Genomic DNA, 17,973 nt, shown 5'->3' on the forward strand with positions numbered 1-17,973 from the left:
TGTAATACTTGATACTTTTTCTACTATGGCTGTTGCTTCTGCTTATGCAGGTGAAACCCCCTTATATGCCGAGAATCATTTATTATACATCTCCTTTCTATGTTCCCGTTATAACTAAAAACTGATAAAGGTCCTACTTATATATTAGCAAAGACTTTAAGGAAGTTAGCAATTTATGGAACATTATCATATTACTGGAATCCCTGACAACCAACAGGGGCAAGCTATTGTGAAATGACAGGACCACATGCTCAAATGACAAATAAGAAGGGTCAAAAACCAAGAAGGGTCAAATACAGCCACCTAAATGCTACATTGAGCCATGCTTGCTTCAAACTTTTTCACTTTAAAGGAAGATAGCACTTCTGTTGCTGACACAAAGCATTTTGACCTAAAGGAGACATGGCCTAAATATACGTCAAATGGAAAGACCTAGAAACTAGTCGGTGGAAAGAGCCAGATGTTCTTCTTAGCGAAATTTTGCTTATCTCTTTCCATGAAATGAAAGCCTCAGATGGGTCCGGCTCCAGTGTACCTGATTAGCACAGCACCCCAGAGACTACTGTACAAATGAAGTGTCTGCAGATTGATAACTAATCCAAATCCATCAAGAGGAGACATTCCAAGAGGAAGAAAAGGCTAATGACTTGGTAAGACCCCAAGATTTTAATTTATCAAGCCAAGAGCATGGGGAGACAAGGACGCTATACCACAAAATGATGTTGCTATGTTTGCTGACTGTATCACATGTTAATTCTCAGCTTGTCAATGCGGAATCCAAATGATCTTTGTCACGATGGACACATCTCTAATAGAGGACATGGTATGATGTTGCTTTGCCATGTTAAGGATCATTTTTATCCTTTGGGACCAGTTGTCTGGACAAAAGACGATACACACATATTAGTCACATGAATGGAGGACTTTTGTTTGGACTAATCTAACTGATCAAACCAAATGCTATGGTTCAGATTTTAATATATTTAAGTACTCTGAGAGTAGAAGCTATAGTTGTATGAAGATGAAGAAAAGAATAACTGATGTCTTGTTTACTGAAGTTTAACATTGTACCCAGAATACTGTTTTTTGTTGTCAACTCTTTAAAAAATAACATCTGGTTTCATTTGGTGCTATCTTTTTGTATCAGAGGACACCTCTCTATTCCTGAGCTCTTAAAAAGTAATCTATATGGCATAAGAGTTACTCAGATGCATTATCCACAAGGCTTCCCTCAATATTTTTGTAAATGGTGTTTTCATCACAAGAATATTTTTCATCATTCACATTTAAATACATCTAAAAAAGTACTTGGTGTCAAACCCCCGAAGTTTGAACCAACATTGGCAGGAGAGTCATGTTGGGTGGATGAGACCCTCCCCATCCCCGGCACACTTTAAGGGGTTGTTATTTCCAGGGAATCTGTGCAGCTCCTTCTGAGCTCCCAGGGAAGTCTTGAAGCACTGGTTTGTGAAGGAACACAAAAGCCAAAGTCCATTACTCTCCTTACAGAAGAACAGACCCAAACAGCAAAGCCACCAGAACAAAACTCCGATCAGTGGCTTTGGAGAGATGGAAAAGGTCACACAGAAGAGGTAAGAAGGAGGAGGAAAAATCAAACTTGAAGCAAGGTGGAAATGAAGAGTGAACGATCTGTAGTAGCTCAAACCTACCAGGGCCTCGGTACAGAAGGAAGATCTTGGACAGGCCACAGCTGTGACTGTGGGCCTGTTGAAAATAACATTGACATCGTAGAAAACATAGGACAGCTTCATAGCCACAGTCAAGAAGTCACTTGTCAAGAAGAAATGCAGCCTACAGACCCTTGAGTCTTCCCGAGCATCCCAACAGAAGCGGCTGCTGGCCTTCTCCCCGGGGATTTCCCTACTAACAAACTTTAGGCCAAGGATAAAATTAACAATTCGGGATGCAGTGGGAACTGCAGCTATTGGGAATTATTTTACTTGAAATTCTGGGAAAATATGTTTTAACAGTTCAAGGTCAATGACAAAAGTACTGAATTACGGCTTTGTGGCTAAGGTACTGGGATCCTTTCTTCCAAACACAGATTTGTTATTTTCATAAATTAATAACAATAAGCACCCTTAGGATGAGCCATGGCTATTATAATTCACATGCTTTTATCTTTGAACCCAGCCTGTTTCCAAGAGGGGAACATCTGCTCCAGCTGGGCCGCATTTCCCAGCCATGTTCGCTTGCACTCAAACAGGTCGAGTCACGCCCCAATCCTGTATATTGCTCTTGCTGACCCTGTGTGCATATCATTCCTAGTGAAAATAGGAACCCTCTCGGTTCACCACGATGCAAACTCCTTCCTGAGTTCTGTCTCTTGACTCCAGCACAACTCTGCTTTTGTCTGCATGGCCTTTGGGCATGCAGTCCAGTGCTGATCACCCTGTTCTATGCTCTTATATGCCTCTCATAGTTCATAGCGTTTTCTAGATTCTCTTAAGAGACACTTGAACTACTGCTTCTGAATGGCTACTTTTCCCCTCAGATAACTCACATGGCTTTTGCTGGCTCAGAAATGCATGCCCCTGAAGTGCCTAGGGACCGTGGGCTGTAGGCTCCTTCTGACTTGATGGGCAGGGCAAGTCAGTGACCTTGTGACCCTACTCAGTGACTATATCAGAGATTCTAACCAGAACGGGGTGCTGGGAGAGACTGCTGCTTGGAGTCATACAGGAGCAGGCTGCATGTCCAGAGGTGGAACTGACTAGAACAATGTCTACTTTGAACAGTAAGAACAGATCTCAGTGCTCTGCAGTGGGAGTGAGGATTCTTCACCCTAACTTCTAGGCAACAAATAGAATTGGTTTTGCTCTTTGTATTGCCCATCCTTTCCCCCAGTGTATGGATGACTCCGAAGACATATACCAGCACGCCCTTCCCAGGCCAAAGACAATAGCCACTCTGTGTGTCCCAGTAACAGTGAGTGAGTCAAACAGAAGCATCAACACTGCCTACCATCACTTTTCTTCAAGAAATGAAATGCCTGTTCTGTGAAAGGGCTGGTGACCATCCAGCAGCAGCCTGGGGGCAAAGCCTAAGCTCTCAATTTCACATCTCAGAGGACCAAGGTTTCCTCCTCCTCACACTGTGGTCTGTGTCCATTAGCATTCCAATGTGAAAGCATTAGTGAATTCACTGCAATTACCCTCCGCCCAATACGGAATTCAATTATCTTTGTTGCGTTTTAAGTAAATAAATGTAACTGGTTAGAACACTGTGCGAGGGATTTCAAAGCCAAACATTTCTCATGACAGCTGAGGCTGTCTTTTCTCCCTTTATGGCAAGCAGATCAATACATTGCATCTGCATGAGCGCTTTGCAGTCATGTGAGGCTTGGCTGTGTCTAACTCAATGCCTGAGCATCCCTGTACCACTGGTGTGTGCCCCTATCAGTGCGTTTATTCTGTTCTCTGTATGCTCCCCTCTCACTGCTCACACAGCAGAAGGGAGGATGCTTGCATCTGGCTTAGGGCTCTACTCAGCTATGTGCGTGTCCCGAGGGGAGCAAGCTATGGTTGTGTTTTGTTCTGAGGCTATCCAATTCAGCCGAGCATGATCTGTCTGAAAACTCCAAATCCAAAAATGTTCAAGTTTCTGCAACTGTTTGAGTCAACGGAGATCTAAGTGAAATAGTGAAGATTTAGTTCATCTGTGAAATTTAAAAACATATCCTACAAATTTTACCTTCAGGCTATGGGTGTGCAGAACGTGAATGGATTTTAGGGTAAGGTTGGGTCCAATATTCAAGCAATTATGTGTATATTATATGTTATATGTATATTAAAATATTTCAAATTTTTAAAATGTTGACATGTAAAACATGTGTGGTCTCAAGCATTTTGAATGCGGGGTACTCAACTTCTATTCAACGTCCTTGAATCCTAAGACTCCTATGCCAAAGTTTAAAAATACTAAATATCAACGCCTCTACCTTCAACCATAGGTGCCCGTCTTCACTGCTAGAATAAGATGAGGGCTTGCTAGTTTCTAGTAACTTCAGTCACATTTTTAAAAGGAAACTGGAGAGCTCCTAGATTTATACTAATAGGCTAAAAGGGAAATATAACCTGTAACTGATCACAGTTCTTTTATATGATGCCCCTAAAATGAGAACAACTTATGTAATAAGAGGATTTGAATATTCATTTCTATTTGCAAAAAGTATTACTTAGCCTTGAAATCCTGCACGGGCTGTGGCTGCAGCTCGATGGTAGGGCAGCTGGTCAGCAAGTGTAAAACCTGACCCACGTCCCAGTAGTAACTCAATTGATAATGAATAAATCAATAAATGTTCAGGTACATGGATGGAATGAGAAAATATTATCCTGAGTGAGGTAACCCAGACCAAGAAAGATAAATGCTGTGTGTTCTCTATCATGTGCAGGCTCCCTCTCCAAATCCTTAGACGTGAGTATAAAACATGGGCTAACCACAGATGCCAGCAAAGTGTAAAGGATCAAGGAGCCTTGGTAGGGGATAGTAGAATACAGGTGACATGAGTGGGAGACAGAATAATGGGGAGGGGCCCCCACCTGTGGAGGAGAGAGAGGGAGAGGGAGTGGGGGCAGAGGGAGAGAGAGAGAGAGGGAGATAGAGAGAGAGGGAGAGAGAAAGAGTAAAAGACATGGGACAAGGAACAATAATACCAAGGTTGTTTGATAAAGCCTTAAGGGATATTATTTTATATTTATCTAAAATTATACTCATTGCATCTATGTGTATGTTTATATATGTATATGCACACAGATACACACACACACCCTGAGGGAAGTAAAGACAATGCTTCTCACAAGAACCACAAACCAGCAACAATCAACAACAGTCAGAAGAAGGCGCAAGAAATGATCTTTTACATGACTGGTCAGGACAGTCCAAGTAACTGCCAAAACAATATAGATTATAGATACAGCTTTTAGTTTCCTCTGAAGAGTTAAGGGTAGGCCCCTATTGTTGAAGATATCATACACATAGGTCACAGAACTTGGATGATTTGAGCTGAATCTTATATAAAAGCCTTTTTCTGTCATCTAGCTTTCATGGTTCCAGAAAATACTATGGGAGAGAAGCGGTTAAACAGTCCTACTTAGCTATGACATACATAACCATGGCAATGACGAGCATGACAACAAACGCATGAAAGTGCAATGGTGGCACTCACATGTTGGTGGCAGCCAACAGCTGTTACCTGGATTTAAGGCCCAGTGCGTAGGAGGGAAACCAGTCAGTTTCCCAGGGCAAGTGAAGTCATGAACCTTAGAAAAGAATCTACTACCTGTACTTTGCCAGATCAGTCAGTCAGTCAGTCTGTCAGTCAGTCAGTCAGTCAAATCTTTCATCTTTAAAGATTTTCTCCAGTATAGATGATGCTCCCTGAAATTGACCCAAACTCTACACATTCTTCTAAGGACTTGAAGAATCTCATAAAGGTCTATGGACACCTATGCAATGGATGGTTACTTTATACATCCTTTGCATCATGATAGTGTACAAAGTACTTATGGAAGAGGTAAAAACTTTATTTAAAAAAATATGTATACACTAAAATCAGTGTTAGTAAAAATCATGCATGCACAGACAGACAGACAGACAGACAGACAGACACACACACACACACACACGAGAGAGAGAGAGAGAGAGAGAGAGAGAGAGAGAGAGAGAGAGAGAGAGAGAGGTTTCCGAAAGGCTTTAAGGATGAGCCGATGCAAGGAAGACGCTACAATACGGTACAAAGCCATACTCTAGGTAGAAATGGACTAGAAGAGATAGAGCAGACAGTGCTGAGGAGAGGAGAATTTACTGGAGAAGTGATACAGAAAGCCAGGCCCTAAGTGAGTAAAGTTCCAAGTGAATGTGTGTGTTGACACAAGCCAGTCCTGTCACAGATACCAAGCCGCAGAAGGACGGAAGCCTTCTCTTCAGAGGTGAAGCTCAGGAGGAAATAGTGAATCCTTCCTTCTAATCCACATGTGGATGTTGACAGAATGGTACGCAGAAAATGTCTACCATACTTTCTTCCTCACAGGTGTGGGCCGCCTAAAGATGGCTCCCCTACAGAGACTGCCCCTACTGAGATGAGCTAAATCTGTCCCCACATGGCTGTACACCAAAAACTCTGCCTCCTTGTTTTTCTGAAAGCAACAGTACACCCACGTGACGCAGACGTATACAACACTGCCTCTGTTCAATTCTTTATAATAAAAGGCTGAGCTGAGGTGGGGAACAGGCACTGCAGTTTCCCCAGTGCTGAAACAAGAGCCCAGACCACCTGATGCCAGCTTTCTGTCTGTCTTTTCTTCATTCCCTCTCTACCCAAGTCAGATCTGCCCCTGGAGTCATGCTTGACTCTGCGAATGGGGACTTGGAATTAATTCTACAGATAAGTAAACGACCCACTTACATTCGCATTTCCTCTCTAGAAGAATGGAATGAGAAAAAAAATCCCTCTTTGAGCAAGAAAGGGCCGGATCCTCTGCAATAATGAGGTGTGTAGAAGGAGGACCCATGTGCATGAGAACTTCAGATGTTGGAGAACGTTCCTCTCCCAAGGATGACCAGCAACAGCTTGAGAAGTGACACTGAATGATGGTAGGAGGCCTGGCAACCCTGAATGTTGAGATCCTGCCTGGTGAAAGCTTCTATGGGGTTTTTAACTACAGAGAGAGCAGTGGACAGCAGAGGAGACAGGAAGGAAACACGGTAATTAGCACTCATGGGAGGTCTTTCTGTCTCTCTCCACACCACCTATGGCAGGAAGCCACAAGGCTATAGTTCTGATGATGTAATTGTTTGCTAGACAGTTTGTGTTCGTTTAGGGAGGTTTGCATGAAGATATGTGTATGTGCCTGGGGGATAGGTGGAGCATTTCCCAGGATCTTAAGAGAAAACTGAGACAGTTCTTATTAAACCTACTTTCACAGAAGGTGCTATTTTCCCTGAGCAAAGTATCTTTGTCCTTAGCTAAGATGTGTCAGTGACTGAGGCAAGGAAAATATATTTTACTTTAATGAAAGCAATGAAAGAGCTGATTTCAGAGTATACACAGAATGCAGATCACTACAAACTCCGAGCCTGTAGGCAAACACCTATCGACACAGCTCTCCCAGATCCTGCTGTTCATAGGTTCACAGACCTCAGTTCTACTCTGCATCAAATAGCACAGCTTACCATCTCAGGTTTTCTTCCCAGCATGCTGCTAACACCCAGACTTGAACTCCCTAAGGGATATGTTCTATGGCTTGTCTGTCCACGGTACTAGTGAAACCCAAACCATCACAAGAATACCTCCAACACAGAACAAGGTGCCAATGTAAACACCCGGGAGCCCTGCTTTAGTTCTGACGACTGCCATCTATTGCTTTCGGGGACTCTATGAGCTACGATGACCCAGTCCAACAAAGAAAGAGCTTACAAACCAGAGGCCTCTTTCTTTCAGTCATGTTTTGAAAGAAAACAAGCTTTAATTAAGGATTACATTTTTTTTCTAATGAAAAATGGATCATTTTACCAAATGCCTATTAAGTGATACCACTGCTGTGATGAAGGTCAAACTTATCAATTCACTAGCTGGAAGCCAAAGTTTTAGTTAAAACTCAACAGTTCAAAAATGTAAATCACCTGCATTCATCACACAGATACATACACCACACACACTCACACTTCACACCTTACAAACATACACACCATATAACATACTCCACACACTCACATACCACACACACTCATACAACACACATGCTCAAAACACACACACAGTCACACACACCACACACACACAGAATATAGAGCAGAATATTCTGTCTCCCTCCCTCCCTCCTTTCCTTCTTCCCTCCCTCCCTCCCTCTCTCTTATTTCCTGAACAGAATCTCTCACTAAATCCAAAGCTCACTGCTTCAACTAGGATGTTGGGCAGTTGAGGTCTCATGACTCACTTGCCCACCCCCCCCAACCCCATCTTTACCCATCTACCATGCTGTACCTACTTGCTCGGGCTTTTACAGGTCCTTATACTTTTAAAGAAGTCCTCTTAGCCCCTGAACCATCTGCCTAGCCTTCTACTCCAGCCCCTGTCCTAGTCCCTTACTTTTATAATTTCAACGTAGCTTGCTACATTTTTCCGGAGTGTTTGTACACACTCTATGAAAACATTTACAGGCTCCTCTTCTAGAAGGTCAACATTTATTATCACGGACTCACAAATCAAAGCAGATGAAGTTGTGTTAAGATAGCTACTCCAATAAGTGCTTTCATTACAGTGGAATGATTTCCATTCTTTTTTTTCCAAAGACAGTTGACATAAGTGCAGAGTGAATCATTTAATCCAAAGGGCTGTGTCGCTGTGTAAGTTACTATTGGCTTAGAAACCACACTGCTCAGTGCCAGTTGAGGCCACCCCTCCTTATTTTGTAGATATGATCAAAGAAATAAGGTGACTTGGGGCTCATGGTTCTCTTCTCTGTAGGCTTTGTCAAAAGGCAAGACAAAGAAGTATGCATCTCGATAATAAATGATTACCTTTCACATTATACATTAGAGTTCACAGACTTATGACCTCAGCTTGAATTTGCAGAATATAAGCCACTTTGAATGTGAAAACCTATAGTTTCCTCAGTGGTTTTTCTCTCGATTCTTGGGTCTAAGCTTCTGTATGGAACAGCATACTGTGAAACTGTCCTTAGGGTCTGCATCTCCATTACTTCTAAATAACATGCATAGCGTCAGCTGAAGAAATGATGTTATGTCCCATCATCCCACTAGTAAGTTGTAAAGTTGGAAGATAAAAACCTTTAAATTTGCCTGAAATTCTCAAAGGACTTACTCATTCTCCTAAGAGAAAACTGAAAGTAACAAAGTGTATGGAGAAGAACAAATTATAAGAAATCAGGATCTCTGTCAATGATCCTAACTTGTTAATCAAGCATCTTTTTGATGTTCCTTATTTCCCTATTCTGTGGCTAGAACCAAGGCTGCAAGGTGACAAGGGGACATTTTCCCAGGAAGCTCGGGATAATGTAAGAGCCAAGAGGCAAGGTGAGGAGTCTATGGTGCACAAATCACTATAAATACGGTTCACTGCTTGATCTTAGAGGCAGACGGCCAGTGTTGGTAAAACAGGAGAGAAGCATCTAAGAGATGGCTTTCAGGGTGTAGGAGAGTTCAGAGAGGAAGTGGACGGGAGTGTCCTAGAGGGACTCCACAAGATGGGACTGGGAAAAGACAGAGAGTGGGAGCGTCAGCCAGCTTTGTACAACTGTAAGATACAAAAAACAAACTGCTGCATACAGAAAAATTTAGTTCAGTTTCAGAGCTTCACCGTGCAAAACAGAGTGGCCGGATAGCTTGTCCTCTGGCAAGGGCCTAAAAGTGAAGGCAACATCATGACAGATGTCAGTGACAGGGACATGTGTCAGCTGAAGGGCTATAGGAAAAAGGCCGTTCAGAGAGCTCGAGGTGCACCCAGGGATAGACTCTGTTATGATTTGCTTTCTCCAGAACTACCTCAGTCCTTCCTGAAGGGAGTACCCTTACCACCTACTAATCCAGCCACCCTGGAAACCAGGCCTCTAACACACACACTTCTTTGGGAGACCCTCAAACTATATCTGAACCACAGTGCAAGGTAGAAGGACTGGTGACCTTCCTTGCCTGTTACAGCAGGATGGGAACCTTACTCATTTCCTGCCATAGTGCATCAGCTAATTTGGCTCAACAAGCCAGATGGATGCAAGATGTCACAACAACAAAGCAGGTAGGGAAGCCTTACTTATCTTGACAATTGAGTCAGTTCAGAAGCTGGAGGAAAAAGACAAAAACAGAGCCAAGTGTATAGGAAGGTCAGAGGAATGAAGTGATTTTGCACATAGACAAAAAGAATGAAGCCACATCGAGTTCCGTGCACAGCAGGAATGGCCCACCCTGGCCACAGGTGGCCTCATCATCCAGTAAGCTGCTATGAGGTAATGGCAAGAAAATGCTAGATCCTGTCTCTTTGGTCCTGTGGAAGCTAGTTCTCCAAACACCGGCCAAATGTCCTGAGTAGCTCTGTCAGGAAGTCCTTCATTTGCTCTACATCTAGTTCTGAATAACTAGACCCTGTGGGTATTGGAGAATGAAGATCAGTTTACCTTAGATACTTAAGGACTTACCTGTGCATAGGAGGAGACACATAGAAGTAGGTTTCCAGATAGTGTATTACATTTCATAGTAAGAGGACTTGAGAGTTGTCATTGGAAAGTCTGGGCATAGTCTCAGCAAAGGCCTCACCAAGCAGCCAGTGGTGATTAAGAAGTATCTAATGGGTGGATGGTTCTCTGTAGTGGGCACAACAAGCCTAATGGCAGACAAAGGGCTGCAGTCTCCCCAAAGACAGAACCCAGCCTTTGAATCCTGTCTATCTACACTGTGGGTAATTGTAGGAGCACATGTGTTCACTGTAACGGGCTATGTTTAGTGTTTTGTTTTACATTTTAAAATGTACTTTGGAGTGACAAAGTGTTTCATTCCACAATCATAAGAAAGCATGGAATAAAACACACACAATAAAGTTAACAATGATGTCACGATGTCATCTGAGTCTCGGAGTGATAACACACATTTACTGAGAATAAAGTCTTGGCGTTTTAAGTGAGAATGGGCAAGAGATCAGTAAAAGCCTGTTATTTTTAAACAAGCAGCAGTCAGCTTGTCCTGAAAGCGGAACCTGTCGTGCTGTGGGCAGGCTGCTGGGCTCCAGGCTAATTACCTGATGATTTTTTTTTTCTCAGATGAAACCCACAGCTTACTTTGGATGAAGAAAATAATGTCTAGACCCTGGATTCTGATCTTAGTGTAGTGCCTTTGGCTAGCGTTTTACTACCTTTCTGTCTTTCTCCTAAATGCTTCCTCTAGAGTATGAGATGCAGTGGCAGGTAATAGCATTCAAAATCCAGTGCACACTTCTCCCAGCTCATGGTATCTTACTGAAGTGTGAGTGCCACCACTGACCCTTGACGTGGATGCTCAGTGCCCGCAGAATTCCAGGGTCTTCGTTGCTTGTGTCCAAAGAGAACCAAACCTTTGGTGTGTTAAGCCACCGAGAATTTGGGCCATCCCAGTTCATAACTCTTACTTAGAACACACAGAGTGCCAGTGAGTTTACACAGCCACACCTGCATAGCATAACTGTGACTAGCTTGGCAGATGGCTATGAATTATAAATATTTATAATCATAAACTTTGAAAAGCTGCACAGAAAAAGGTGGGGCTTTTGATTAAATAAGTTAAGCATTTTTTTTCTATAATGACAAATAGAGTCTACTTGTGTTGTAGGATTATTAATGTTGTACTATTGTGTTGGAGGGGACAAATCAACACAGAAACCCACATTCTGGAACCTCCTTCATTACACACCTCTGCAATGAAGTCCTGATGTTCCCAAGGGAAACATGCTGTTGTTTGAAAGTTGAACATGGATTCAGTCATGTCGACCATGACAATGTACATTCTGCTAATGTGTGTACAGTCACAAGGTATCCAAAAAGGAAACATCTGGATATATCTCACAGGCCGGTTCCCCTAAACACTGCCTGTGGGAGGCAGGTAGAGCAGATCCTACTGAAGTGGAAATTTCTAGTTTCTTTGGAAAGTTAGTTATGTCAAATGATGTTTTGCTGGGGCACACAGGTGAGAGGATGTCTTGCTGAAGTAAACATGTGAAAGGCTGTTCTCCTGAAGTAGACATAGGTGAAAGGATGTGTGGATACAGCAAACGTGAAAGGACACGTGATGAAGGAGTATAAATATGACTCCACAGAGTGGGGAATGAGCACTGAGCATTGGTTTGGTTTGCTCTGCCTCTCTATTCTTTGCTAAAGACACACATATATTGGTTCACTTTACATAGCATTGTTGAACTCAACTTGTGGTAACACTGCCATTGAGAGGAAATAACCCAAAAACTGCTAATGAGGTTCCTGCAGCAGCTTTAGGCCAGTGGGTGCGCCTGGCAGTTTCTTCAGGATTGAACTACAGCTGCCTGGTTGGCGTCTGCTTCCTGAAAAGACTGCATTGTAGCTGCTGGTTCGTGTCTGGTGTCTGCCTGGCTAGAGCACTTGTCTGTAGCTACCGAGTCGTATTTGGTGTTCGCTACAGGACTAAACTGCTAACAAAGAAGATCTAGCTTGCCACCAAAGAGCTATTGTTGAACAGGCTCACTTCACCCAGATCCTATTAACTTTTCTCTTCAACTACCTCTGCTGGGTGGTGGGCTAGAGGAGAGACTGAACCCTTATTAAAAGTAGGTTGCAAAATATTTATGCCTATATCCTATAGGTTTTCCTTTCAGCTACACACCATCAACACAGCAAGTCTGTGCCTTTTTTTTTGTCTTGGAGAAGCTTTGAGGGTTCATTTGACAACATGACTTCTTCCCTAAAGCAAAGTTCATCTAAAAATAATATGTGGCCCTACAGGTGGATGAGCTAATTCATAGCAGGACTTAGCTATAAAATGGTATTGCCTCTTACAACTAATCAAAATGAGACTTTATTTAAGGTGAAATTTGAATTCCCATTAAAGCAACGATCAGGTTAGCCTCAAAGAGAGAGAAGAACAAAGCCATATGTAATAGCACTGCTGGCCATCTTCACACTTACTCCAGCACAACAGCTCCAGAGACTTACATCTGTTCCATTTTAAGATATGATGTAATACACAAAACACTCCTTCCCCTTAAATGAGAAAGCACGGCAGCATTTTATGACATTTGAAGACTTGAATATCACCAAAAATACTCTCAGTACTTCTGCAATATCTGCACTAAAACAATGGCTGAGATTACAATTTTAAAAAAAATGCCACTTGCTATGTGTCCTAACAGTATTTTTTACTTGGAAGCATGGAGAATTAAGGAAGCATTGGAGTATAGATATTATACCATCTGGTTTTATTCAACATAGTAATAAAATGAGACTAGTCAGTAAGACCTACAGCATGAGGCAAGATCTCCAGAGACACAGGGATAAAAAATATAATAAAACAAGAAGACCTATGACCCCCAAATTCTATGTGATGGAGCCTTTGAAAGCCTAGTGTTGGGAACCAGGAACTCCTGTGACTAATACAGGTTAATTTAAGGGCTGTGTCTGAGTGGAGGAACCTGCATAGTTTCTTTAAATCTTTGTTATCTGTGCGACCACAGTGCGAGTCACTAAACGAGGGCTCCAATCCAATCCTGCCAGCTGCCTGTTTTTGTAAATAAAGTTTTCTTGAAAAGTAGCCAAACCTACTGTCTCTAGCTACAACCTGGTCCAACAGCAACATTAAGAAGCAGCAACAGGAGTTTTTGTCTTGGGTTGCAAAACCCTAAGAGGTGTGTTTTATGTCCCTGTAGAGTAAAATGTTGCCAAGTTCTCATCTATGAACTAGAAGTGACTTGGTAAGTGTTTGGTACATGGTAGCTGTTGTCCTGGGATCAGTCATTACTCACTCATGTTAGGGGCCGGTGTGCTGTAAGCCAGGAATTACGCTAATTCTCAACCATGAAATCCAAACCAGGTGGGAGTACCTCAGGAGACATTCTCCCACAAAGGGTTTCACTTGGGAAACACTGAAGAATCTCAACTGGTTCTTTATGGATAACTGGCCCACGGTAAGTAGTATTAAAGGAAATGGTGAGATACCATTTCTCATCATACGGGAAGAAAAAAAAATCTCGAGTGACGGCATACTCAGACACTAAGAAAACGGATGTCTATGGCTGATGGGAGCAATGGCGCTGACTTACAGGGGGGAATTTGGGATGTGGTGTGCTTACCAGTATTCAGTGTGGATTTGCTCCCTCGTTGTACCATTGAGTCTATTCTCAAGATATTTGGCAAAATATAGATGTGTGTAAGGCTACTCATGATAGTCTTTTGGGGTGTGTGTGTGTGTGTGTGTGTGTGTGTGTGTGTGTGTGTGTGTGATAGTGTTGCTTGTCAACTTGACAGAATCCATACTCATCTAGGAGGAATTGTCTCTGGTTGTGGCTGTAATTTCTTTAATTGGGTTAACTAAGGAGGGAAAACCCAGGCTAAAATTGGGCAGTATGATCCTCTGGGCCTCCAGTCATGGCCTGAGTAAAACAGAAAAAGCAAGCTGACTGCAATCATTCCTTCTCCTCTCTAATAATTGTAGATTTGATGTGGCCAGCTGGCTCAAGCACCTGCCGCTTTGACTCTATCTTGAACCATAAGATAGATGAAATACTTTTTGTCTAAAATTGCCTATGTTGAAGCATTTTATCACAGGAAAGGAAACTGAGACTATCTCTTAAGAGTCAAAAGGCTGGAAAAATTAGATATTCAAAGATTAGCTTAGCCACTGGAGTTATACCAATCTATAAACAAAATTTTGCATATATCATTTTACGAGAAGGAAACAATTTCAAACAGCAATTGTTTACTGTCTTCCAATCATACATATCAATGCAACATTAAATTAAGATACACAAATCTGGAGAGTACATCTTCCATGGTCTGATTATTAATATCTTGTTAGCATTATCTTGGAAATAAAACTTGTTACTATCTTGTTAGTATTATCTTGAAATAAACAAGTTTAGCAGCCAATATCTACAGTGAAAAAGGTGAAAACCAATAATCAGGAAAGTTAAAACCTTCCAAAGGCTACACTTGAATTAGAAATATTCTAAATTTAGCATTTATTTTTCTTAAGAAGTATGTTTCCTAGCTCCAGCTACTGGCAGGACCCAGAATGGAAGATACCCCAGATCTGTGGAGCATCTCTAGAGTTTAGATGTAGTTGAAAGAACCATTCCTCAGGAGAGCTTCAAGGCTTTTAGAGGAACAGATGAACATGAGCTGGTCCAACATGGGACAGCTCATTGTGGCAAACCATGACGCTCAACAGATCTGTCAGAAGAAGAGAAAGATGATATGGAACCATTCCCAGATGCTAACAGGACATGGTAGGTAGAATAAGGATTTACGCACCCTTGCAGAATGATCCATAACACTTTGTGTTCTGTACTCTTTAAGACAATTGACAGGCCCAGTTTCTTCAAAGGTCAGGGGTGAGGAAAAGGAGCCAGGAAGGGGTGTGGGACACTGACCTAAATAAAGAAACTATCTGAACCAAGAAAAGTGCTATTTTTCACAGGATCAGGATATTGAAATATTGAGTGGGCCTTCAGTGATCGTAAGACTAATGTTTGCAGCCTTAGGGATAGCAACAGTGTTAGAATTCTGGAAGGAAGTGTCCCTTTGCTTCTACAGAGATGAATGGTGACACACAGGAGAAATGACACAATGCTAGAGACCTTCTTTAATATATTTAAGGGGAGAAGGGGAAAGAAGGAGAGAGAAAGAGAGAGGGAGAGACTGAGTAAGGGAGGGAGAGACCAAAGAAGACATAAAAAAGATGGCTAGTCTTACTGAAGCTGAGTGGGGCAGATAGTTTGTCTACTTTGCTATTTTCCTTGTTTTGGGTGTGCCTAAAATTTTTCATAACTTGAAAGAAGAATCGAAAGGAAAAGGCTGTGGCAGTGACCTCACACTGCATCCTTTTCTGCTCCGTGGGGTTCTCTGTCCCTCCCTAATATCCTTCCACTCACCTCTCTGCTATCCTTAGGAACTAACTATAAGAAGTTACAGGAGACTAAACTGGAATGGTGCTGGGAGAGGAGAAGTGTGTATTGGGAAATAGACAAATCTTTTGAATCTGTTTATAAAAATGACAAAGCTGATGCTGTCATTCACAGTGGGCCGGGTGAGGTCTTTAAAAATGTGAAGGATTTTTAAGCACTTTATTATTTCCTCTGTGTGTTTTAAGCGCTCTGTTGACTTGATCCATCAAATTTTGAATAGAATGATCTAGTAAATAAAGATGTTGAAACAATATAAAATTATTTCTTCCTGATTCAATGGCTATATCCAGATTAAACGATTATGTTGGATGCCGCAGGCTGGCCCCCTTCAGTTCCAAGATCAGGTGGGTCAAAGGAGCTGCACTGAGCAAATACTGCAGCCACCTTCGGGAAGCCACTGGGAGCCATCTCCTGGTGTTTTGGGGAGAAGCACATGTATAGATGCTCAGTAGCAGGTGACAGGATCTCAGTATTATCTTAGAGCTGGTAAATGTAGCTGTTTTAACAATTGTGAATAATTAATATAAATACAAATGTATTTGTATTAAAACAAGGGATAAAGGCAGCAGTGGGTCAATGTTACCTGCTAGAACTCTTCAATTACAGAGCTAATCATTCAGAGTGTTCTGTAGCTCAAGAATCATTCTTACATCAATGTTCAATTTCTTCTTTATTTCTCCTCTTTATAGATGTGGGGGTTTTATTTCCTTTTCATGTTTTGTTATTTTGAAACAAGTTTCCATGTAATCCCGAATAGCCCCAAACTTACCACATAGTTAAGATGGGCCTTTAACTGCCCATCTTCCTGCCTCTGTCTTTGAAGTATTAAAATTACCAGGCAATGATTTTATAAACTAAAGCACTAACTTCAGAAAGAAAGCGTGGCTCAGAGACATAAGGTAGCATCATTTCCAAGATCACAAAGTCACAGCAACCAGGGCAAGCCTATTGACTCACAGTGGAAAACCCACTAAGAATAAAATGGGACAGCAGTGGCTACATGTGCTAACCCCTGCTTACCTTTCGAAGCCGATCTGCCGGAAGGTCTTTTCCCAAGTTGAGCCTGCAAGGTAAGGAGACCAGCGTCAGCACAGACATGGACTCATTGTCACTCTGCTGCTTCACCCTTCCGTGAACCCACTTCTCTCCTCAGTGTCATCTCTGCCACATCCAGTCTGCAGATGGCCTTTGTGTGTAGTAATTAAGTTCATCATATCAAACATTCACCATCCCTTTCTAATGTAAACATGCGAAGTCCTCCCTCTTGGTTGTAGCTCAGTTAAACTGAATACTGTGTATTAGCATCAGTGTTCATCTCTCCTATCAAAATTGTAATTTTGTACTTGACCACTCCTCCCACCAGATTCTCCAGCTTCTAGTAACCACCATCTTGCCCTTCTTCCACAAGATGAATTTTTCTGGATGCCTCAAACGTTACAAAAGCAAAATCAGACAAATAGGATTATGTCAGACTGAAGGTTGTAAGCAACCACAGTCCAGACATTGCAGTTGAGGAAAATGTGAGTCCCAGTCTCATTAAAAATAATGAAATGGGGGCCTGGAAGCTGGCTGAGTCCTTAAAGTATTTGCTGTGTGAACATGAGGACCAGAGATGGTATTCACAAAACCCACAAAAGTGTTAACTCAGGTTAAATAGTATTCTAGTAGACATTGTGCTTGTGCTGAAGTTAAGGGTTTGTGATAATCCACAGTATTTTTACATTTTTATTTTAGTCCCCACAACTGGCCCTCAGTTGGTAAGTTGTGGGCATGCCAGCTAATCATCTGAAATGGTAGCTTCAGGTTGTTTACTGATGGTTTATTCTGAAAACACAAGTGGAGAGTCAGCCTTGAGTCTCTAGAGGCCGCTAAGAAGATGTTCACAAATCCAAGGAAACTAGGCTGGCATTGTTGTCACTTTGTTGAGAACTCTGTCTCAGATACTTTATCTCCAAATCACCACACACATGGCCAGGGGACAGGTAGGTTTCCTGGAGGACTGGAGATTACATAGGACTGAGGAACCCAGACTTGTCTGGACTAATCTTAAGAGAGGCTGAATCAGTCTTGAGAGACCATTAAGACAGTGCTTCACCAAGAGGCTGAGTCTATGTTAATTGGTCACAGTGGAGTGTTTTAGCTAATTTTAAAAACACACAATGGAAGAGTAAGTTTCAGGTATGAGTGACATACTGATTTAAGTGAAATTCAGACATATTTTCTAGAATGATATCACTGGGACACTGCTGAATTCCAGTTTGCTTTGTGAGTGGGACTTAAACCTAAGCAGGCCAGGACTTGCTCTTGGCCTCCAGCCCAGA

General features: G+C 42.1%; 1 protein-coding gene across 16 annotated transcripts in view; it reads right to left on the reverse strand.

Annotated features, from left to right (window-relative positions):
- Piezo2 (piezo-type mechanosensitive ion channel component 2) overlaps nucleotides 1–17,973 on the reverse strand; it is a 372,639-nt gene that overhangs the window by 152,171 nt on the left and 202,495 nt on the right. For all 16 annotated transcript variants that reach the window (XR_015642301.1, XR_015642300.1, XM_087592762.1 and 13 more), the window contains 1 exon segment: nucleotides 16,673–16,715. Coding sequence is in view for 14 of the 16 variants with exons in the window: in XM_087592762.1 (XP_087448888.1) it covers nucleotides 16,673–16,715 (43 nt within the window). In the remaining 2 variants the exon portion in view is untranslated.

The sequence above is a fragment of the Rattus norvegicus genome, chromosome 18, assembly GCF_021556685.1.
Source record: "Rattus norvegicus strain SHRSP/BbbUtx chromosome 18, alternate assembly SHRSP_T2T, whole genome shotgun sequence".
NCBI classification, from domain to species: domain Eukaryota; kingdom Metazoa; phylum Chordata; class Mammalia; order Rodentia; family Muridae; genus Rattus; species Rattus norvegicus.